The sequence below is a fragment of the Sardina pilchardus genome, chromosome 18, assembly GCF_963854185.1.
Source record: "Sardina pilchardus chromosome 18, fSarPil1.1, whole genome shotgun sequence".
Classification (NCBI taxonomy): domain Eukaryota; kingdom Metazoa; phylum Chordata; class Actinopteri; order Clupeiformes; family Clupeidae; genus Sardina; species Sardina pilchardus.
In genome coordinates, this window is record NC_085011.1 from 7,725,850 (window position 1) to 7,749,296 (window position 23,447).

The 23,447-nt window shown below is 48.9% G+C and overlaps 1 protein-coding gene across 15 annotated transcripts in view; it reads right to left on the reverse strand.

Moving 5' to 3' along the window:
* Positions 1–22,279, reverse strand: part of camk2g2 (calcium/calmodulin-dependent protein kinase (CaM kinase) II gamma 2) — a 64,734-nt gene extending 42,455 nt beyond the window's left edge. For 7 of the 15 annotated variants that reach the window (XM_062520189.1, XM_062520188.1, XM_062520184.1 and 4 more), the window contains exons 1-2: positions 21,960–22,277; positions 20,883–20,977 (exon numbers count right to left, since the gene is read on the reverse strand). In XM_062520189.1, coding sequence (XP_062376173.1) covers positions 20,883–20,977; positions 21,960–22,024 — 160 coding nt within the window. In that variant the 5' untranslated portion in view covers positions 22,025–22,277. Of the gene's footprint in view, positions 1–20,882; positions 20,978–21,959 lie in introns of all 15 variants that reach the window. The other 8 variants (XM_062520178.1, XM_062520182.1, XM_062520181.1 and 5 more) reach the window with 2 other exon arrangements.
* Between the last annotated feature and the right edge of the window lie 1,168 nt (positions 22,280–23,447).

The window sequence follows — 23,447 nt, forward strand, 5'->3', positions numbered from 1 at the left end:
CAAAAAAAATATCACTGTTGAGGGGTACGGTTTTCATGCATCGTTGATCTCACTTTCGGAATCAAATATCATGTAAACATCAATGTATACATATTTGTGACCATTCAAAGCGAAATCAGTCGTTTTGCGCACAACGTTATTTTGAGAAAATCAACAATAACAAACTTCCGGGTTAAAATGTTGAATTTCACGTTTTTGCATAATTCGACTGTATACAGTCAACAGTTTCATATTGTGAACGCATGTCACGGAAAAACATACGTTTTGACTGTTAAACCCGGCGAAGATTCAACACATTTGCTGTCATTCCCATTGTGCACGCGCCGCTTAAAAAGGTGATTTCTCCTCTTCTGGCATTTCATGACAGGAGAACCATGTCAACTTTAGATGCGGTTATCTTAGCGATAATTTGTGTAATACCCTCGATATACATATCGTTGGAAAGCTTAGTTTATGGCCGTTCATGTGAGCACAATAACTTAATTTATTAAATTTTACCGAAACAACTGGTTCTGCTTTACAGGGTCACATTTGTATTTTTTAAATATATATTAAAAAACATATATCGGTGGAGGGGGCAGACCAGAGAGACCACAGGAGGGGTCGTGGCGCTGGAGCCTATGAGGGGGACGAGCTCACAGAGCACAAAGGCTTCCCTCTGGGCCTCAACTGAGTCAGGGTGTGGAGACGGCTTAAAGCACGGGGTGTGGGTGTGGGTGGGGGTGGGGGAGGGGGAGGGGGACAGGCCTGCTTTTGGAAATATTTTTTTTCCTTCTGAGAATTAACAGAGATCAAAATGATCAGGCCCTGGCAATGTGCTGTGGGTGACAATTCCAGAGAGAGAGAGAGGGAGGGAGAGGGAGAGAGAGAGAGAGAGAGAGAGAGAGCGAGCACGAGAGACACAGATAGATGGGCAGATCGGGGATGGGGGGAGAACCACAGAGATGGAGAGACAGAGAGAGAAAGAGAAAGAGATGGAGAGAGAGAGAGAGGGAGGAGAAAGAGATGGAGAGAGATGTACAGCAGTCATTTACAGCAGGGCACAGATGTCTTCATTACCTAACCGCATTAGCGCTGGACACTCAATATCCACAGCCGACAGGCCTCTGCTGCAGCTCTCCAGTGCCTCCCAGCAGAACAGTTAATCTAGGGTGTGTATGAGTGTGTGTTTGTGTGTGTGTGTGTGTGTGTGTGTGTGTGTGTGTGTGTGTGTGGTTTTTGGTGCATCTGTCCCTGCCCGTAAATGTGGGCAACTAGTGAGTTTGCATGTGTTGTTGAAGTCAGCGCGTTTATCTGTAACACTGAGAGTGTGTCAACAAATGCGCTCGCTAGCCTCTCAGAGCCACCCAGCCCGTACTCAGACCTGTGCTGCGCTACAATCCCACCGTGCCCCAGCGCATCTGAAGCGGTCATTACCACGGGAACATGGGATGGAGCTGGGGGGGGGGGTTCGTCTGATTTGGCTACTGTGACCGTGCCGCTCTGATACCTGGGGCAGTTAGTGGCCTGGAGGAGTGGAGCGGCCCGCTGGTGGTGATGAGATGGATAAATAAATGATGCTTTGTCGGCCATTTTGGGGAGGGCAAAAAAAGGGGAGGAAAAAAATTCAATTGGGATAAGCGCTGGCTTCTCACAGCAGACAAGTGCGTGACGTCAGCAGCTCGGCTTGGCTGGCTACAGCTGCAGGGTGGGGAGCCAGGGATTGGATCCTCAGTCAGTCACACACACAGACACACACACACACACACAGACACACACACACACACAGAGACACACACACAGACACACACACCTCTTGCACTCTCTCAAGCGTGTTGGGAGCAGGACATACATCCTCGTTCTCATAAGGCAGGTAGATGCAGAGTGTGTGTTCGCATGTGTCATGACTCATGAGTTACCAACCATGATATGTACATTTGATTATGCAGACACAGCAGGAGCAGCAAACTGCACACAGGCTTCACACGCACATCCTCTATCACCTAGGTACACAACACACATGTTCATTTCACTAAAGTGCACAGCGCAGATAAACCCACTGCCATCTTCTGATAACACATTGTCATTTACTCCAGTGTGTGTGTGTGTGTGTGTGTGTGTGTGTGTGTGTGTGTCTGTCTGTCTGTCTGTCTGTCTGTCTGTCTGTCTGTCTGTCTGTCTGTCTGTGTCTGTCTGTCTGTGTGTGTGTGTGTGTGTGTCTGTCTGTCTGTCTGTGTGTGTACTCCTTTGTGTCTGTGTGTGTGTGTGTGCTCATTTGTGTGTGTGTGTGTGTGTGTGCTCATTTGTGTGTGTGTGTGTGTGTGTGTATGTGTGTGTGTGTGTGTGTGTGTGTGTGTGTGTGTGCACAGAGAGTGAGCTGAAGAGTTAGCAGTTAGTACTCCCTCAGTGTGAGTGAACCCATCCAGCCCCTCACAACTCACTTTTGTCATCACACTGTTCTCCTCGCCAGGCAGAGGAGACGGATAAAGAGAGACAAGAAACATACAAAAAGGTGTCAAAAGACTCAATTACGCTTCTAAAAAAAAAGCAGAGAGAGAAGCACCGGGGCTGACAACCCGCTTTGATTTGCAATTTAATAAAACACGCCGGTTGTCACTGAGTGAGAAAGAGCAGACTCCACAAAAGTGGTGTTTTCGGAGCGGCACTACTTCTTGCAGGCACTTTGTAGTAGTAGCTGCTGTCGGCGGAGCGGAGCCGGTGATCAAAGCCGCGAGGCAAAAACTCTGACGGAAAAGGTAGTCGGCATTCGCATTCCCAAAGTCTGCGTCTGATAGACTAAGGCTGGGGGGGGGGGGATCTCTGGGGTATGAAAGATCAGATGCAAACGTGACAATGAGGCTGTTCTTCATTTGTTTGGGTTTTGGAGTGACGGTGAGCTATTTCATTTTTCAATTCACTGGGTCCTAACTGAGGCCACTAAAAGCTGTTGCTCTCACTGCTATCTTGCTGTACAATCTGTGAGTTGTGTGTGTGTGTGTGTGTGTGTGTGTGTGTGTGTGTGTGTGTGTGTGTGTGTCTATTCTAATTATTTAAGCCGTCCCTGCTTATATTCTTCAAAGCGTGCAAGCTCACACTCTCAATCTGCCCAGTCATGGCCCGTGCTAATACAGATCTCTACTCCTCTCAAACAGTCGCAGGCATGGCACGCACACGGGCACACACACACGCACAGACACACACACACACATATACACACACACACACACACACACAGCATCCACTAAGGGCTTGGTTATCTTCACAATGGCGTGGAGTCAGACAGATATGTTTGCTTCCCGCCTTGTGCAAATAGGCGCTGAATGCAAACGAGTGCCGGCCGCGGCTAGGCTAATTAGCAGTTCAGTGGGCTGAGTGGCTTGGCTGAGGCAGGCATGGACGTCTTCATAAAGACAGACAAAGAGAGCAGAGAACAGCGCTGCGCTCGCTCTGATGCCCATTGTAGTCCTGTCACAGAGGAAGGGGGAAAGATGTCACCGCCTGCCTAACGGCTGTATGCCGGGCGTTCATGAAGTTGAGCACATCACATTTAGTTAGTTTAGTCATAGTCATTGCTATTTTCTAAAATGCTGGCGTTGGTAGAGTTGCTGGCCTCTCCCACACACGGCCGAGCCTCTTCATTTGAATGTGCCTATCAGAGGCGTGTAATTGCAGCTGCAGGTGGGGGTAATGGTGGAGGCGTCACCTGAACCTCTGCTCAGTAACACAGGTGTGGAGCTGTGCTCAGCTCTAGGTACGCTCACTAGGAGTCAGTCCTGCTATACCCCACCACACCCACACACACACAAATACACACACACACTCGGCTCACGAGACCTGTTGTAACAATGGCAGCCAGATGAGTGGGGGAGTGGAGTGTGATGCGTGTGGCGTGTGTGTGTGTGTGTGGCGGGTGGGGAAGTGGGAGGGCGGATTACCTCTCGTTTATCGCAGCTTTGGTAGATTTACCCCTGCTGTGGGCAGAGGGAGAGGTCAGCGCGGCCCAGACGCCCAGGCTAAAAATAGCTCAATCCCCCAGCAGGCTTAGCTCAGCGGTGACTCAGACCACGCTAGTCAGCCGCGCGCGGCTAGCGGTGGACCCCACGCCGCACCCCAGACAGACCACCACCATCTTCCCCTTCCCCTTCCTCCTCCTCCTCCTCCACTGGCCCCCTGGGCCGATGTGCAGACCGCGCCACAGAGGCCTACTGAGGCCAGCGTGAGACCGAGGCGTCGCGGCCAGAGACGGTGATGCTCAGTGACGCAAGGGAAGTGTCCGACGCACAACTGGGTTCACACCAGGGAAGAGGAGGAGGAGGAAGAGGAGGAGGAAGAAGACGAAGACAAAGACGAAGACGAGGAGAAGGAGGACGAGGAGGAGTTCATTGTTCTTTTTTTTTGCATTGTTCTCTCTCTCTCTCTGGGAATTGGTGACATCAGCAGCACTGCCAGCCACAGCGGGCTCCTGGAGAGAGGAGCGCAGGAGAGGAGTGTGGGAGAGCCTCGTCTCCGCACCGTGGATTGGCTGCGGTCTCCTGGGTGGGAGAGGAGGGAAGGAGTAGGAGGGAGAGACACTCGCTCTCTTACATAAATGGAGACCTAACTAGCTATCCAACTTAGTCTCTCACATACAGTGTAGTCTTTCTATCACTCTCTTGCCTTGTATCCCCATTACCAATAACTGTATTGTGTTTATGATCAGTGCACATACCTAAGACACTCACTCACACACACACACACACACTTGCTCGCTCTCTCTCTCTCACACACACACACACACACACACACACAGTCAACCCTTTCGTTTTTTGCAGGTCTCTCACATATTTAATCCGTATATTTAATATTTTTCCACAAAACGTCCTGTATTTTAATACTCTCATAACATTAGCCCTACCATCAGACCTGTCAGTCTCTGTACTGTTGTCCTGCGGCTACCCCCTTGCCTTTCCAGCGAAACCGAAGTCTTTGAAGATGTTAGCCTACAGTACAGTATGTACTGTAAGATAACAGTATGGTTGTTGTGAGAGCACGATTTGTAAGCAAAGTCACATTAGACCTAGCTGCACACCTCATTTAGTTGTAAGTGCATTTAGTGCAACAGTTCTGTAGTCTGAATTCTTGCTCACAGCAGAGGGATAGCAACAATGATGAATGCTACAGAGACAGAGAGAGAGAGAGAGAGAAAGAGAGAAAGAGAAGGTTATGTGGTAAAGGCAAAAAAACTATGAAAGGGGGAAACAAAAACATGTCGAATGTCCTTTTCCCCTCAAACTCTCCCTCGGGCGCCCGTGGATCGTGCCAACACTGTGCCCACTCCGCCAGCGCCACCCCATCCCCCCCTCCGTCCCCCTCCGTCCCTCTCCGTCCCCCTCCGTCCCCACCAGACAGCGGAGACCTTGCGGTGCCCTCCGACGGCAGCGCCGCAGCTGTGTGGCATCTGCTCGGCTCTAATTCTCCCCTCGGTGGCCCCGGCACTCCTGGCACTCCCAACCTCCGGGTCCTCCGTGTTTGCAAATCACCGGCTCACCCACGTCATGCCGCGCACAGGGCACAGCGAGCGAGAGCTCCAGCAGAGCGGAGACCGAGAGACCGAGAGAGAGAGAGAGAGAGAGAGACACACAGAGAGAGAGAGAGAGAGAGACACACAGAGAGAGAGAGAGGGAGAGACAGAGAGAGAGAGAGAGAGAGAGAGAGAGAGAGAGGAGTGGTGCAGGGGTAGCTCTCTTACGTAATCTCCTCTGTCATGGAACAAGGGGGAAGCTCGCCTGCTCGCTCGCTCGCTCGCTCGCTCTCTCCGAGGCGTGGGCGGCCGGGCCGCGGACGTCTATTTACATTGGAGTCGTTTAGCGGATGCTTTTATGTAAAGCGACTTACAGTGGAGCAGAGGGGACCACGCATTTAGCCACCACTGCTACACTGTGCCGGGCTGCGTCTGAACCCACGGCTATCGGCACAACAGCTGACGGGGGATTACACTGAAACTTTAGACATTAATATGTAAACACAATCCACCCCCACCTTAATGGTTTCATGCATTTTTCTACAAGTGTGCCGACCCTTGTGTCCCACTCACTTGCGTGCGTTCACATTATTTGTCTCTAACCCCATGTACGATAACGACGGGAACAGTTTCTACCAGCTATTTGTAAATGTAAAAGGTGAGTGTGGGATTTAGCTGACACTTTCATGCAAGCCGCAGACTCCCAGAGTCTGGTTTCGAGCCAGACCGCACTGCTCATCCGGCGAAGAGGCTAGCATCACTGCACCAATACGCCCCCAATTTCCATGCAACAGATCAATGTTGGTCACCTGGCTGTTGGCTGTGGCTACGATGGGCTCGTTGTCCTACCCTACTTCCTGTTCGCCAGCTGTGTCTCCATATATGGAGCTGAGCTCTATGATGCTCTGGACAGCCTTGCAAAGTGAGGAGGGGTCAGCCCATTGGGTCCAACGCTAGTCATGTGGAGACTGACTGACACACATACATCTGGATTCTTCCATCAACAGTTTATCCGGTTATGAGATCATCCATACATCCACTATCGCATTAGGTGTGAGCAATTGACAGATAGACAGATGCAGGTTTAGTCAAGTTCAGAGTCTCAGAGGACAGTGTACATAAGGTGAGTACATGGGGTTTTTCTACTTCATAAAGGTGAAGTGGTCACTGACGAAGTCCAAACCCAAAGCAAAGAATGATGCACACTTGGTTGAAAACTTCAACAAAAAGAGCTTCCTTGATTGTATTGTGCCAGCACAAGAGGCTTCTGGGTAATCCGGAGATGACATCAAATCTTGAGCCTTGAGCGTTCTCATCATCCCAGGTCTTAGACACACACACACATACACACACACACACACACACAAACAAGATGAAGCAGCCAGAAGCAGGAGAGATTCCTCCTGAAATCATCTGCTTACTGTATGGGGCCCAGCATGGAGGAGGGATTATCCCCCCCCTCTGACCCTAATGACCACGATTAAGAGACGGCTTACAACACAGGGTGGCCGATGAGAGCGCTGAGGGGGGGGGGGGCAACAGGAGAGCAGAGGAGAGGAGAGCTGTCAACTGACATTTCACTGACGTGCCTTAAATCCTGTACTACTACTACTACGACGACTACTACTACTACTACTACCACGTACAACATAGACACAGTGTCTTCAGCTAATCTACTCTAAGCACATGCTACTCATTCAGCGAGTGTTGGTGCCCTGAATGAGAGAGGATGAGAGGGGGCTGGATGGGAGTTTAGAGAGCGAAGCACTGGGAGAGTCGTGTCTGCTGATGGACTATCTGACAAACCTGAGGGTGTGCTGGGGACAACTAATGATTCTGGAAAAGAGGCTAGGGTGTGTACATGTATATGTATATGTACAGTAGTACATGTATGTATATGTGAGGGTGAAGGTGTGTGTGTACAGTACATGTGTGTGTCTGCTCACTCACACATGCACGTCCTTTAGTACCCACTATTATCTCTAATTATTAGTTATTTTGATTTGTCACTTGCCTCCTTCACTCGTTAGCACGCAGTCACTTCTACAGCATCATTATTATTTGGCTATGTAGCACTGTACACAACATATTTATTAAGGTCTTCTTTTACACTGCAGCTTGAATGTCAGTCCTCATTTGTAAGTTGCTTTGGAGAAAAGCGTCAGTTAAATGAATAAATGTAAATGTGTGTGTGCGTGTGTGAGAGGCCTCTCTCTTTGAGGACACTGGAGGGGTCAGCTGGGTCTTGGGGAGCTGTGGAGATGGAACCATTTGGACAGATCGCCATAGCTACGGGCACGAGGAGCCAAACCCCCCCCCCCCCCCCCCCCTTCGCAGGGATGCTATCTGCTTCTATTACAGCCCTGGGATCAGACGTGGACGTCACCCGTCCGCAGCGACACACACCAAAGTCTGGGCACACACACACACACACACACACACACACACACACACACACACACACAAAGAAATCAAAGAGACATACAGACTACTCTTTAGTCTTACATCTTACACGCACACACGCATATGCACTCACACACACCTGGGTCCAGTCCTCTTCTACTCAACAGCCATCCTGACAAGGACCATTACCACAACAAAGAGTAACCCTTGTGAGGAGAGAGAGAGAGAGGGAGACAGAGAGAGAGTAGAGTGGAGGGGCTTAGGCCATCACTGGCATACTAAGAGAAAATACAAAAAATAAAAAAACTCAAAGAGAGAGAGAGTCTGAGAGGTTAAGAGGAGCCATCCATGAGGAGGGAGAGTCCAGCTTGGCAGGGATCCAGTGCGCCTCTTCTGGACTGAATCAGATGCTGTGACACATCAGTGCGTATTAGTTCTCTCTCTCTCTCTCTCTGTGTGTGTGTGTGTGTGTGTGTGTGTGTGTGTGTGTGTGTGTGTGTGTGTGTGTGTGTTCATGTCATTTAATAAAGATCCAGTGACATATCCCCCTCATCACACCACACCATGCAGGCTAGGTGAGATGAGATAATCTACTATTTAAAGCTTAGCCAACACAGAGGAGGAGAGCAGAGGAGCAGGGCTGCAGTATGTGGGGACGGGGTGTGTGTGTGTGTGTGTGTGTGTGTGTGTGTAGGGCTATGGGGATAAGAAGCATGATGCGTTTGACCAGCACCTTTCTCTTTCTCTCTCTCTCTCTCTACGTGCATCTCATCATGTCCTCCAAGCTTCTATTATGACATCCTATCTTTCCTCTGCCATGGCAACGCTCACCTGACCCCATTTTTTCCACCTCATGGATCTCTACCCCTCCCTCCTCCCCCTCCCTCCCCATCTCTTTCTCTCCCCAATCCTTCCTCTGCACCTCCCGCTGTCTCTTCTTCCGCATCTCTGCCCCACTCCTTTCTCTGCACTCACCATCTCTTTCTTTCCCCTTCTCCCTCCCTCTATCCCTCCCCTCTCTCTATCTCTCTCCACTCCATGTTTCACTGTGTCCTGTCTCTCCTGTTCATCCCTCCACCTCCACCTCCACCCCCTCTCCTCTCCCATACCTCTATCCCTGTGTCCATTGCTCCATTTTTCCACCAGACACAGTGGTAAACACGTGATCCAGGTAGCTGTTTGTATTGGGCTGTTTGCTCCTGCTTGATGGAAAGGCCAGGCGGGGGGTAGGGGGGAGGGGGGGGGGGGGGGGTGCACAGCGGGAGGAGGGAGACAGATGTGTGGACCCAGTCTCAGTGAACCAGAACAACCCCCCACCCCCCACTGGGAAAGAACTCTATCGGGAGATGAGGACCACCTCTGTAAGGTCAAACAATATGATGAAGGTTTCTGTACACTCATCTTGTGTGTGTGTGTGTGTGTAACAAAAACTGACACTGATACCCGCTCACCAAAGAGCATATTTACACAATCTCACACACACAGGCATATTTGATGTGCTGTTCGCTCACAGACAGATATATTGATAATATCTCTGACATATGGGCACATTTGCCATTCGCTCCCACTCACTCACTCTCTCTCTGTCTCTCACACACACACACACACACACCTCTCCCCTGACACACCGTCCGTCACAAGCTTTCTATCACACACACCAACACATGAGCAAACAGAGCCAGAGTGGCCACAGTGCCATCAAACAGCCTCCTCTCTTTAATGCACTGCCTTGTGTTTGCTGCAGTACGTCAGAGACTCGCCCCCGCAACATTCTAGGCTCAACACACACACACACACACACACACACACACACGCACACGCGGACACACACGCACACACACACACACGAACACACACACAGCTGTCGGGAGCTGTGTGGCCACTCTCCCTCTCACGCAGCATGGCTTATTGCGGGAGGGGAGGAAAAAAAGCAGCAGCTTGTCTGACAGATGTGCCACACGGGTTTGGGGGATCTGAAAGGCACACATCTGGTGGGAACGCTAAAGCCACGCTTAAATTCTCACGGATTGATGCCGCCGCTGACGTCTCTTTTCTTCTGCAATCACCGGGGTTGATGATGGGAATCGGCATTTAGAGCCCAGAAGAGAGAGAGAGAGAGAGAGAGAGAGAGAGAGAGAGAGAGAGAGAGAGAGAGAGAGAGAGAGAGAGGGAGAGATGGGTTGAGATTGTTGGGCTGCCAGGGCTTGGGATTGCCTTAGCAAACCTGTTGCATGTCCAATCGCTTCTTACATCTCCTTGCTAAGTTCAGGGAAACACGCTGTGACACACGTGCACATGCACAAACACACACACACACACACACACACACACACACACCAATTAGCATGCAGGGACTCTCCCGGTGCAGCATTGGTGGGGAGGATTGTGGTGTGGCCGTGGCAACCCTTCAGAGATCGGTTTCTACTGCAGCACCGCCACAAACACACACACAGACACACACACAGACACACACAGACACACCCAGACACACCCAGACACACACACACACACACACACACACACACACACACACAGTCCATCTCTTAGTCACACACTGTGCCCTGTCCATCTTTGTGTTACTGTACAGAAGTATGTTTAATAGCTCATCTCTTGCCGTCTCCCCTGTACCTCCAAAGTTAGTTGTGTTCCTCCTTTGGGTTCCGTCATCTGATGTGGCCCATTTTGCATTGGACTCTCTCTCTCTTTCTCCCTCACTCTCTATAGCTCTACTCACGCCATGTGTATTAAGCCATCTATCTAGATCTCATCCATTCTCCATTTCTCTCCAAACTAATACAGACACGTTGCTTCTTCCTCTCCCAAGATTGAGCTTCCTTCTAATTATCAATGGATGTTAACCCCATCAGTCACAGTTAAGATGTGTTTACACACACACACACACACACACACACACACACACACACACACACTCAGAGAGAGAGAGAGAGAAAGAAAGAAAGAAAAGACAGAGAGAGATATATGACACATTCATTTAAGTCTTCTTCGACTTTGACTTGGACCATTATGCCGCTTCAATACACCCCACCTCAAACAGATAAGCCGCGCCCACACTAGCCCAGCTGCCAGTCCTGACTCAAATCCCCCTCCTTCTCACATCATTCAGCTACTGTTGCCAGGGAAACACTTGACAAACCCCCCCCCCCCCACACACACACACACACACACACATACACTGCCACCCCCATCCCCTCTTAAATCCCCTGTGCGAGGGAAAGAAAGGTGGCCCCCCTCTTGTTTGGAAATGTTCCCAATGAAAAGCTCTATCTCACTCACTCTGCAACAGGAGCCCAGAGAGGAGAGACAGTCAGGAAACAGTGGAGACCAGCTGAACTGTGTGGGCTGCATCCAGCGGTATTAAAAATATACAGAAACAGAGAGAGAGAGTGACAAAAAAGAGAGAGAGAGAGAGAGTGAAACAGATAGAGACAAAGAGAGAGGGAGTGAGAGAGAGAGGAAAAAGGAAGAGAGAGAGAAATAATTAGGAAAAGAGAGAGAAGCACAAATAAAGTACAGTATGTGTAGAAACAGTGCAATTATAAAGACTGCTCTCCTCACTGCCAGTAGTATGTGATGGCCATCATGGCTGACCTGCTGTGGCCTTCTGCCCCAGGCCCTCTCCTCTGCACCATCATTTTGCCCCAGGCCCTCTCCTCTGCACCATCCTTCTGCCCCATCCTTCTGCCCCAGGCCCCATCCTCTGCACCATCCTTCTGCCCCAGGCCCTCTCCTGCACCATCCTTCTGCCCCAGGCCCTCTCCTCTGCACCATCCTTTTGCCCCATCCTTCTGCCCCAGGCCCCATCCTCTGCACCATCCTTCTGCCCCAGGCCCTCTCCACCTGCAGTGGCCTTCAGCCCCAGGCCCTCTCTTCTGCCCCAGGCCCTCTCCTCTGCACCATCCTTCTGCCCCAGGCCCTCTCCTCTGCAGCCTTCTACTGCCCCAGGCCCTCTCCTGCCCCATCCTTCTGCCCCAGGCCCTCTCCTCTGCACCATCCTTCTGCTGCTTCAAGGGGCTCTCTCAACTGTTTATTTGTTTGTTTATTTATCATTTGTGTCTGTGTTTGTTTTTGTGCCTGGGTCAAGGCCAAATTGTGGTGGCGGTAATGAGGAAGTCTCATATGTCATATCTCATATGTCTCTCTGTATGTGTGTGTGTGTGTGTGTGTGTGTGTGTGTGTGTGTGTGAGAGAGAGGGTACTGTATGTATTATTGCCTGTGTGTGTGTGAGACTGCAGCCGAAAAAAAAAAAAAAAAAAACATGACCTGGGTATGTCCCCATCTGCTTGAATAAAACATGAGTCCTGCGTAACTGTACCTCTGTCGGCCCTGTAAGGTCACGCTGATTACTACCAGCTGCTGAGGCCCGGCATCTGTTACGCACTCTCGGTGGTCAGCGCGGGCCGTCTCGTGGTCCAGGGGGTAATGACCGTGGGCAGAATTAAAAGCCCGCCTCATGCATTCGACTCCTGACAGACATCACACCAACAAGTGCATCTTCAATGTTAGTGCTTGCTGCTAGCTGGAGCCAGCCCACGCTTTAAAGCACTATAAGCCATTTGCTGCCAGGGGATCAAGTCTCCTTGGGATACTTCAGACGTGATACTGCAGCTATACGTGTGCTTCAAGTTTAGCTGCTGATCAGAGGAACCAGGAAAGTCCTTTTCATTTTCACGGACCATAGTACGGTACCGTAATTTCCCAACTATTAGCTGCAGCTTGTACATTGATTTTGCTACATTTCTTCAGCTATGAGGTTAATACAAGGGGGCAGTTAATATGGTATTAATATGGTTTGTTTCTTTTAAACTGTCCTGTGGCTCATACACAATGCAGCTAATACACAGGAAATCACTGTAATGACGGCTACCCTACCCAGCTAGATTTGAAGCATCACTTAAGCTTTACAGAAAAGACAACACCTCATCACCTGCAGTACACAGCAGCAACACTCACAGCAGCACACACTGGGAAATCAAGGACCACGGCAACGTTCAGTCATGAATATTTGGGTGGTATTTATAGTGGTATAAAGGGCCATTAAAGGTGCTCTGTGATGCGTCTCTGTTGAGGGTCAGCTACCATCCGCACAGTCACGTCACCTCCAGCACAGACTCCCTGGTAACGCCGAGCAAATACAACAAAGCCAAACATGACAACAAGGCATTCATGGGGAACGTGAAGCCGTTTGCATGCTGGGGAGTGTGTGTGTGTGTGTCTGCTACTGTATGTGTGGGGAGCTGACAGATAACGGTGAACATTTAAAGCAGTAGTTGCAATACCGGACCTGGCTTGAGTAAAGGCTTAGTGTGTGTTGGTGTGTGTGTGTGTTTATGTGGGACAGAGAGACAGAGACAGAGAGAGACACAGGGAGAGGGAGAGAGAAAGAGACAGAGACAGAGAGAGAGAGCGATAGAGAGAGAGTGCGAACATAGATATTACAAGTCACTCCTTGACAGAAATACTCCTGTCTTTAACTGATCACCTAGTACAACATCCACACAACAGGAGACACTGATGGAGAGACCATGCTGATAGACTTCAGGCAAAAAGCAGCTGCATACCATTTCGAGAGAAAGCAACAGATCAACAGAGTCCACACTAGCAGCCCCACATCCAGCTAAACCCACGGAAATCATCTGTTCAAACACGGCTCTCCCATTTTATTATCAGCGATTACACACCATCGGTCGTCCATCACATTCGCACCCTCCTAATACTGAAATACCTAGACCTACACTGATCTCCCTGTGTGTGTGTGTGTGTGTGTGTGCACATGGACAGTTTTGTAGCATCTCCAGATACAGGCCCTCCCAGAGCAGAAGTAATAAAAGTGTGTTAATGCTGAACTTGTGTGGGCACCAGACGAGCCCCAGGGGGACACGACATGAGAGCGTGGGTCAGCCCTTGTGACACTCAACCAATAAAGACCCAACCAAAGAGTGTGAGTGAGTGTGCATATGTGTGTGTATGTGTGTATGTGCATATGTGTGTGTGTGTGTGTGTGTGAGAGAGAGAGGAGAGCACTTGTGCTGCTCACGTGTCTATGTGTTTTATAGAGTGCGGCGTAATGAGCCAACAGCTGTGTAAAAGGAAGCTGGTATCACTGATACACACACTCTGTCTCGGTCTCTTTATCTCTTGTCTCTCTGTGTCTGTCTGTCTCTCTGTCTGTCTCTCTCTGTCTCCGTCTCTCTCTCTGTGTCTGTCTCTCTCTCTCTCTCTCTCTCTCTGAGCAATGGACACGGTCTCCATCAGCAGAAGATGCAGGCAACTGTGTCTATTCTGTGCCAGTGTGTATGGAATTAGATGTCATTGTGAGCTTTTCACACACACACACACACACACACACACACACACACACACACACACACACACACACACACACACACACACACACACACAGCAGAACACGCCACTGGGAACCTCAAGGTCACACACTCCGACTCGAGGTGTGTGTGTGTGTGTGTGTGTGTGTGTGAACACACATTTCTGCTGACACGGCCGAGCAGAACAATGCTGCGCCGGTGGCTGTGGACAGGAGAGTCCCGAGGTAAATGACCCAAGGTACAGTATGTGCGCTGGAAATGGGCATCTGTGAGGATGACAGGCCGGCAGGCGGCTCCACGGTCTCCAGGGGGGGACCAGAGGGGTTGAGGTGTGGTCAACATGAGGCCGGCCCTGGCCTGCAGGTTAGCAGATGGTGGTTTGATTGACAATGGAGATCGACTTTCCCTTCTCCCTCATCTGCTCATCATACACACACGTAGAGTGAGAGAAAAGAAAGAGACAGAAGAAGAAAAAAGGAGGAGAGAAAGAGAGAGAGAGAAAGAGATGGGGAGGGAGGAGAAGAAAAGCGTAAAACGAGTAAAAAGTGCCTCATTCCTCGTTGCTGTGAGCCTGATCGCTGCTCCTACACACACACACACACACCATCTCCCCGATCCACCTACAGTACAATCTAAAGTAGCCTCAAGAGTGCACTTCACTTCAGCAATCTCACCTTAACAGCCTCCTCAAGGCCCGACCCACAATACACTGCCATCACATCCTAGTGTTCAGACACACACACACACACACACACACACACACACACACACACACACACACACACACACACACACACACACACACACACACACACACACACACACACACACACACACACACACACACACACACACACACACACACACACACACACACACACACAAACAACTGCATAGACAATGAGGACAGGGCAGAGCAAGGCAAACGCACACCAACGCACACCAACGCCAACCTCCACACAGCAAGGGCCATTAAAGTCAAACACATCCTCAGGGCGCCAAGAAGCCGAGGCAATCTCGCTTCATTTAGACCCCGCAATAGACAAGCAATTCAGATCTCCTCTCCTGTATTTATTGTATTAGCCAGGCAGATATTAAACTTCTCTGGGGGGGGAAACTTCATCAAGACCCATCTCCTCAGTTCTCCTCACACTTCTCAATGTTTTCGCTCATAAAAAATCCATAATTCCCCAAAACTGTCACCTCCAGCACAGCGAGACATTTTTTTTTGGTTTGCATTCGAACAAACGGCAGTATTGAATTAGAGAGAGTGAAAAGTGAACAATAACTCCATTAGGACTCCCCTTCACTGTCGCGGCACTAGAAGCAGCTCTCTACTCTCACTATAGAAAGCAGCCATTCAACACAACCGTGCTATGATAATACTCGGCGGAGGCAGGGTCTATACGCGCGCGGATGTTTGTTTGGAAAGACTATGTCCGTTCTTCCTCCTCGTTTTTTTTTCATGAATGAAAAGTCTTTGTCTCTCTGTCTTATCTGGGCAACTATCACCAAACATGACACCAGCAGCAGGGTGACAGAATAGGGCTCGCTTTCATGTGAAAAACAGGAAGCAGCGAGTAAAGCTGTGAAACTACTAAAAGCACTTCTGGCCTTCAAGGCATAGAATAACTCTGGACTCATATCCTTAATGGTGGCTTCACTGTTTTTGTAAAGTAGCCATTTTAAGTTGAACAGGGGATGATTTTGACAATTACTGGGGCAAGACTTTTACATTGCTCCTGGCCATGAGGAGGAATATGGCTCTCCATACTTCCAGAGGAGGGAATTATTTTTTTAGAGAGAGGTGTTTTTCTGTGGTGGAGGTGGGTGGGGTGGGGTGGGGGTGAGTTGAAATGTGCGCACACAGGAGGAATGGGAGCTGAAAAAGTTCCTCACGGTGCAGTCAGCCAGCCAGCCAGCCAGCCAGCCAGCCACCCTGCCAGGGTTCCAGGAAGTGCTGGCTCCTCCACTCCTCGGGCACCAGAGCACCAAGGCCAGCTGCTGCTGCTGCTGCTACTGCTGGAGAATATGGAGGCCTGTCTAATGTGCAACCACTCAAGGTAGCAAACAGCCATGCACACACACACACACACACACACACACACACACACACACACACACACACACACACACACACACACACACACACACACACACACACACACACACACACACACACACACAGATAGACACACACACAGAAACACACAGACACACACAGACACACGTATGCGCACATACACGCGCACACACACACACACACACTCACAGAGAGAGAGAGGGAGGTTGAGGAAGAAATAGAGAGAGGGAGAGTGCTGAAGTTCATTAAATATTCACAGTTTGTTCCATTAAAGATTCACCACACCAGCACTGCCACGTTTATCAAGCCTCCACCAATGGGTCTCCAGCAAAATGGCGAGGAAGCCTTCCAGAGCCCAGATAACAGGGCTGAGCCACCAAGACTACACCACGGAGGATCAGCGATGAGAGGAGAAGAGGAGAGGAAGAGATGAGAGAAGAGAGGGGTGGAGGGTGGGATGACAGGAGAGATGGAGAGAGAGAGAGAGAGAGAGTGGGAGACTGACACAGTAGCCAAGAGGAAAGGGGGGGGGGGGGGAATAGCGGGCTTGAGGGAACCAGGCCCTTGTCCCTTTTCCCATTTGGAGCCAACATACACAGGCTGCCCGCGTCAATTATTCAGCAACGTGGCTCCCCCGCCCTCTCTCCTCCTCCCTCCCTGACATCATCCACAGCCTCAGAGAGAGAGAGAGAGAGAGAGACAGAGCGAGAGAGAGAGAGAGAGAGGAGAGAAAGAGACAGAGCGAGAGAGATACAGTCTGTCCCCTGCTCCAACCCCACGCAAGGGCCTCCACACGCCTACCATCTACATTCCATTTCTCCATCTCTACCTGTGAGACACTCTCTCTCGCTCACACACACCCACCACACACACACACACACACACACACACACTTTAATGAACCTAATCTAACCTTTTGGCATGTAAAGCTATACATGCCAAATATTCAACCCACCTAACACATACCTAACATAAAGCACATACTGTAAGCCTACGCATGCCAGGTCTTCAACCCTGAGCGTAGCCCATGATAAAAGCGTGCTTATTGTTTTCCATGTAGATATTTAGAGGATAACCGAATAGGTCTGGGAACCACACCACTGCCGGTCAGGAATGTCCCAGGAGAGGGGCACCAGTCACTGCTTGCAGCCCAGCACAGAGGCAGCTGAGTGGGAGGCGCTGCAGCGAGGAGCAGCCTCCACTCTGGAGATAGAGCTGAGAGGAACAGAGAGAGGAGCGGAGAGCGCAAGTGTGTGTGTGTGTGTGTGTGTGTGTGTGTGTGCTGCAGCGCAACCGATGGTAGGCGGCTCGGCGCGGCTCGGCTCGACTCGGCTCGGCTGGGCCGACTCGGGCCACGCGCAGCTGATTTACATAAGACCAGGCGCGCTTTTTATACGGAATTATGCAGGACCTTATGCAAAAGCAACAGCAGCCCAGGATCTGCACCAGGGAGCCACACACAGTGCAGTGAAACAGAAGATGCATGGAAACACGATGGGGGGAGAGAGAGAAAGAAAGAGAGAGAGAGAGAGAGAAAGTGATAGAAAGACAGAGATGGATGATGGGAGAGACAAAAACAAAGAGAGGGAGAGAGTGAGGGGGCGAGATAGAGAAAGAGAAAGACAGAGAGAGAGAGAGAGAGAGAGAGAGGGAGAGAGATAGAGAAAGAGAGCATGAGAGATAATAAATTGCTGGGTTTGTGGCAAAGCAGGTCTTAGCAAGCCGCAGGAGTGGATATGACAGTGGTGATCTGGTGGTGGTGGAGATAGGAAGGCAGGGCACACTAATCAGCCCAGAGGCTCCTCATCAAAGACACTCATTACGGCGCCAGATCACCAGAGAATGAACACTCTGACTTGTGGCACAAATCTAATCCATCGTAAAGCCCTTGCCGTCTTGGGCTGATGTCACAAAGCCTATGTATCAGTGTCAATCTGGAGGAGGGAGATTTGGTCACATTTGGCCACTTCTTTACATTCACAAGTAATCTTCAAGCCCTTGTTTACTATGACCACATCTGTGACTCAACTGGTACAGTAAGTCTGAGTTGGATTTATCAAAAGAAGGATGCTGCAAAGCAACATGGCAATATTTAGTATGATTCTATGGGTTATCACTTGACCTCTCCAAGCAAGTGGTTTCGGCATTCATCTCATTCAACACTGGCTAAACAACCGAAGAAAGCGCAAATGTCACATATTTGCCAGCTTGGTAATGAACCCTGCTTCCACATGGAATACATCATTTTACACACACACACACACACTTATAAGTAAGAAACCTACTGCTGTGAAAGGACTGCCCTTTTATAAACATCAATATGGCCTGCAGATGAGACACGAGAGAAAGATAATTGTGGTTTATTTTTGTGTCGAACAAACTGTCACGTCCAAGGGGCTTTCAGCTTTGATTAAGGCCACTGGACATTGTGGCCATGAGAGATTTAGAGGGACGCGGCTCTGGCCCCTCTCCTCTGCCACGCCAGATGAATGGGACACTTTCCCTTTTTATTCTCAGCCAGCCAACGTGATGAACAGTTTCAAGAAAACAGTTGCCAGGTTACTTGACAGGAACTCTGCCAAAGATGCCAAATTGAGGGGGGTGGGGTGGGGTGGGGGGGTAGTGGGGGGATCTAATTACCTTTTTAAACTGATCTTTTAAATAAAGTCTTTGTTTGCCAGCCATCACCAACCATCAGACAGAAAAATGCTTTAATTTAGCTGCGGTACAGTACAGCAATGGACTGCATGTAGAGATACAACTCATGAGAAGCATCCCACAGCTAGCCCCAATGCAGTGAACTGAGATTGATCTCCTAAGCCCCCGAGACACAATATATGGAGATTTAAACGACCAAACACTTGTTCTGTGGAGACATTTACACTTCTTATACTTTCAAGTCTTTGTCACTAGGAAAGGTTAAGAAATCTAATAACGCGAGTCACATAGAAAGCAAGCAAGGAAACACAAACCACAACAATGGCACCATGGTAACTTTAACGCTGGCAGATTCCAGTGAAGTGTGTGAGAGAGATGCCAGCATGGCTCCAAGGAACACAGTCATTGATTGACCTTCATGCATGGCTGAGAATGTCTGGCTCGGATGCTCCCTCACGGACAAATGGATGAACACATGGATGGCTAGGGGGACAGCAAATGAAAGTAGCGACGACAGAGAAGGAGGCAGGGGTGGTGTGGGGGGTGGATGAGGCAATAATCTAATTAATAGCCATCTCTATCAATGTCAAGTGTTTTTTAAAAAAAAGACGTCCCCTCTCCACCCCACCCCACTCCACCCCAAAACTCGATACTGCCGGTCGGGCATACAGGTATACACAGTGTCCACTTTCCAGAAATAGATCCGGCGCTTTTGTTTTCCTGCGGTGGTGGCGGGAACGGCGAGCGAGTCTCACGTATCCTGTCCTTCCTCACAGAGGCTTAATTAGAGCAGATGAGATCCACACTCGAGTGTGACTCAAGCAAGGTGCAACAAAGAGAGAGAGAGAGAGAAAGAGAGAGAGAGAATGCTCACTACAGAAAGAACTCATGAGAACCAAGATGCATCAGATTGAACCACTTCAAGCCTTGGTCTGAACTACACACAAACAATATGTGGCACTTAAGTGATACTGCCTGACTACATAACATAATACAGTCATTTTAGAAGTCTGGCTGATTCGTTCAGGCTTAGTTTCATTTCAACATAGTGAATGACTGAACATAAGTGACTGAACAAGAAGCTCATTCTGGATTTCTACTGCAGCCATACAACACATTTTTGTTTTCCTAACTACAAGCAAGCTGCCTGTGTTATGCAAAGCAATTGTCTTGCACCATGTTAGAAGTAGGCTTGAGTCTGGACGGTCTGATAAGAACACCAACACTACCGGCTTGGACTTTGGCAGATCATGGGATGTCCAGATGCTTTAGAAAGGCCACTGCTTTCCTCTTCGACACACTAGACTTGTTACAGTTAACCTGGACAACTGCACACACTCACAGTAAACAGACAGACTGGCTAGAGTCCCTCCAGGGGCCAACACAAAACAGTAGGCCTGTTATTAGGTGGAGGGATGCAACTGGCCGCTTGTTGTGGCCACTGAGAAAACTTGAGGGACATTTTGTACAGACGGCACAGGGGTGTGTTTCTTTTGATAAAAGACAAACAACAACAAAAACAAAAACAACAAAAACAATTGGAGCAACTTCATCTGGAACGCAAGTTGCTGGACAAGGCTTATCTGCACTAGGGATCTACTTCTAACTTTAAGTGAGCAAAATACTAGGAAATAGATCTATTGTAGGCCTACCATTTGTGAGACCATCTTACTACAGCTTTTGTAAGCTTGTGTCCTCAAATGCTTTCCGACTCTGCAACATGTCTGACAATAAAAGATGCTTACATGGTCATAGAGTAGGCTAGGCCTATAGGCTATCAGGTTGCTTGCATTGGGGATGCTTATTGTGCTTGTGAATGAATGGAATATCTGCAGATATCTCTTAGCACACAAGACAAGAGTGCAAGAATCATGAAACCATTTCTTGGAATATCATAACTTTAAAAAGACTTACCCCGGGCAGACAGTTTTTTCGTATTTATTATTTTTGCAGCATATTCCTGTCCAGTGTTTTTCTTGACACATCGTCGAACCACAGAAAAGGCACCCCTGTATTGGAATGGCAAGTATATTAACATCTGGACATTTTTCTTTCACTGACTAAACAACATTTTCTGTAGTAACCAACAATGGCCATTGCGCATGGCGGCAATACAACTTTAATGTACGCTATTGGAATTCTACTACCATGACTGGCGGTGAATTTCAACGGAAATACAAGCGCTGATAAGCAAGGGGCGGTTTTGATGGCCATGAAACACCCCTTTGACAGGAAGCTTACCAGGCTACACTGTGAACACGCTTAGACTGATATCTTTCACCCAAGGGTCAAACCATAACATGCTGATTATACAGATCAGCAATCCTCATATGCAATAGGCTACATACACAGACTATGTGATTTCAAAGACTATTAATCTTCCAAATAGATGAAGCCGATATATCACTCAGCATGTAGGAAGGTATGTTGCAGAGCGCTAGCTCTCAAGCTGGCTTCGTTGTGACACGAGTGATGCTGAACAAAACACAAAGTGGCTACATTTGCCGAGGAGTATGACACAGCTATTACACAAGTCTGCAGTAAGCCATTCCTTCTGGCGTGGCGACTGTCACATGCCTCACAAATATTACAGTTAAAAAGTTATAATTGGCAAAATAACCTCTTTCTCGTGCCATAATATGAGCCTTTGTGATCGTTCTGATCAGTGGATGGCGATTTATGAGCAGTCTATCTGACATGAGGAAATATTCATAGCCAGCTAGCAACCAAGATGTTCACATGCATGCTCTCCCAGCGGTGAGCGGTCTTAACCTATGCAATGGTGCTTGAGAACGAAACAAATGAAACAAACATCCGAATTTAATGTAAACAATTCACAGCTGGGCGGACGCGAGCATCCTATCCTCTAGTTTTACTTGCCTTTTTGACATGCAAAACCTACTCTGCATTGTCAACATTCAGCTACAATGAGATACGGAGCAGCAAGGGAAAGGAAACAGTCCTTTCAAAAACACCAGCATTGTTACTCACTTTCCGAGTTCTTCGTATAGCTGATATTCGTCTGTGAACCTTGTCGAGGTTACAATAGTAGCCATGTTGTGCAGTGTGAGAGAGATATCGCCTCTCGTTTTTGGTGACTGCCTCGCTCAGGTTTCGGGAGGAGATCTCGTCTACTCAAAAGGAGAGGGAGATAGATAGAGGCAGAGGAAAGGGAGGGGGCGATGAGGGGTGGTAGTAGAGAGAAAGAGAGAGAGAGAGAGAGAGAGCGTACAGCAACGCGAGATTTTCTCCCTGGTGTCGAGAGAAGATGGAAAGCAAGACGCGGAGTAGGAGATCCGGTGCTGCATTGGCACTGCGACCGAAGGGGTGTCGAATAGGCTGGCAGCGTTGAGTCAACACTGTGCTCCCGCGTAGTGGCAAGCCAAAGGAGGGTGGCGCGATGCCATTGACATTCAGAGGAGTTACATGATGTAAAACCTTAGTTTCAATTTCGGTTCTTATTTCCATTACCATATGAAAACATCGTTCTTCATGCATAGCCTAATGAGCAGCCACTGTTGATGTCTTTTTAAAAATGCATAAACCAGCCATGAATGTCAGTGGCTTGGTATAATTTGTAGAGGAATTTAATACCAATGCTCAGTGTTTGATGATAACTATTAATTTGGTAACATGCTGACCATGTCGATGATAAGCTTACCAAAGGCCATGGCAGGTAGCATCAATGGCTCCCTTATAGCCTACACACATCAATTCCCTTCCCACTCAGGGAGTGGGCTAATACCTTTATAATAGCCTCTTGCTGGGTTGACTGTTGTAATTTCCTCTTCATTATGGACAGATTAGTGTAGATTGGAATATCTATAGTATACACTTTAACAAATCACATTGAATCTTCTGGGTTCACACTTTTTCATGTCGCTGCAGTTTGGTGTTTTATGTTATTCTGTAATTATCTATAGCTGTTGCTGTCTGTGTGCAAGCGAAAGCGAGAAGAGGAAAGAGTGCTGTCAAGAAGTGTCAGTTGATGGTTTCAAAAGGTGTGAATATTTGTTTAGCGTGTGTGTCAGTGTGTGTGTGTGTGTGTTTGTGTTCTGCATATGTTCCTCTGGCAAATGATGTGCAGCTTGCATTTTAGTGGAGAGAGGCGTGAGCAAGCTTGTCAGCCCTACCCCACGCTTCCCTGTCGATATGCCTGGTTCATATGTGTGTTTGTGTGTGTGTGTGTGTGTGTGTGTGTGTGTGTGTGTGTGTGTGTGTGTGTGTGGCGCGGCTCGTCCTCCTTGGGCAGCCGCATGGAGAGGAACAGTGATTAAGGAGTGCTTGCGGTGAATACAGGAGCATAGAGTTCTTGGCCATAATTACAGGGAGGCTGGCTGATATGAAAGCCTAATTAGAGCAGTGTAGAGGTGCCTGGTATTAATTGTGGCACTCTGTGTGTTTGCGCATGTGTTTGTACAGTATGTGTGTGTGTGGGGGGGAGAGTATATGTCTGTGAGTAGACCTGTAGCGTTTCAG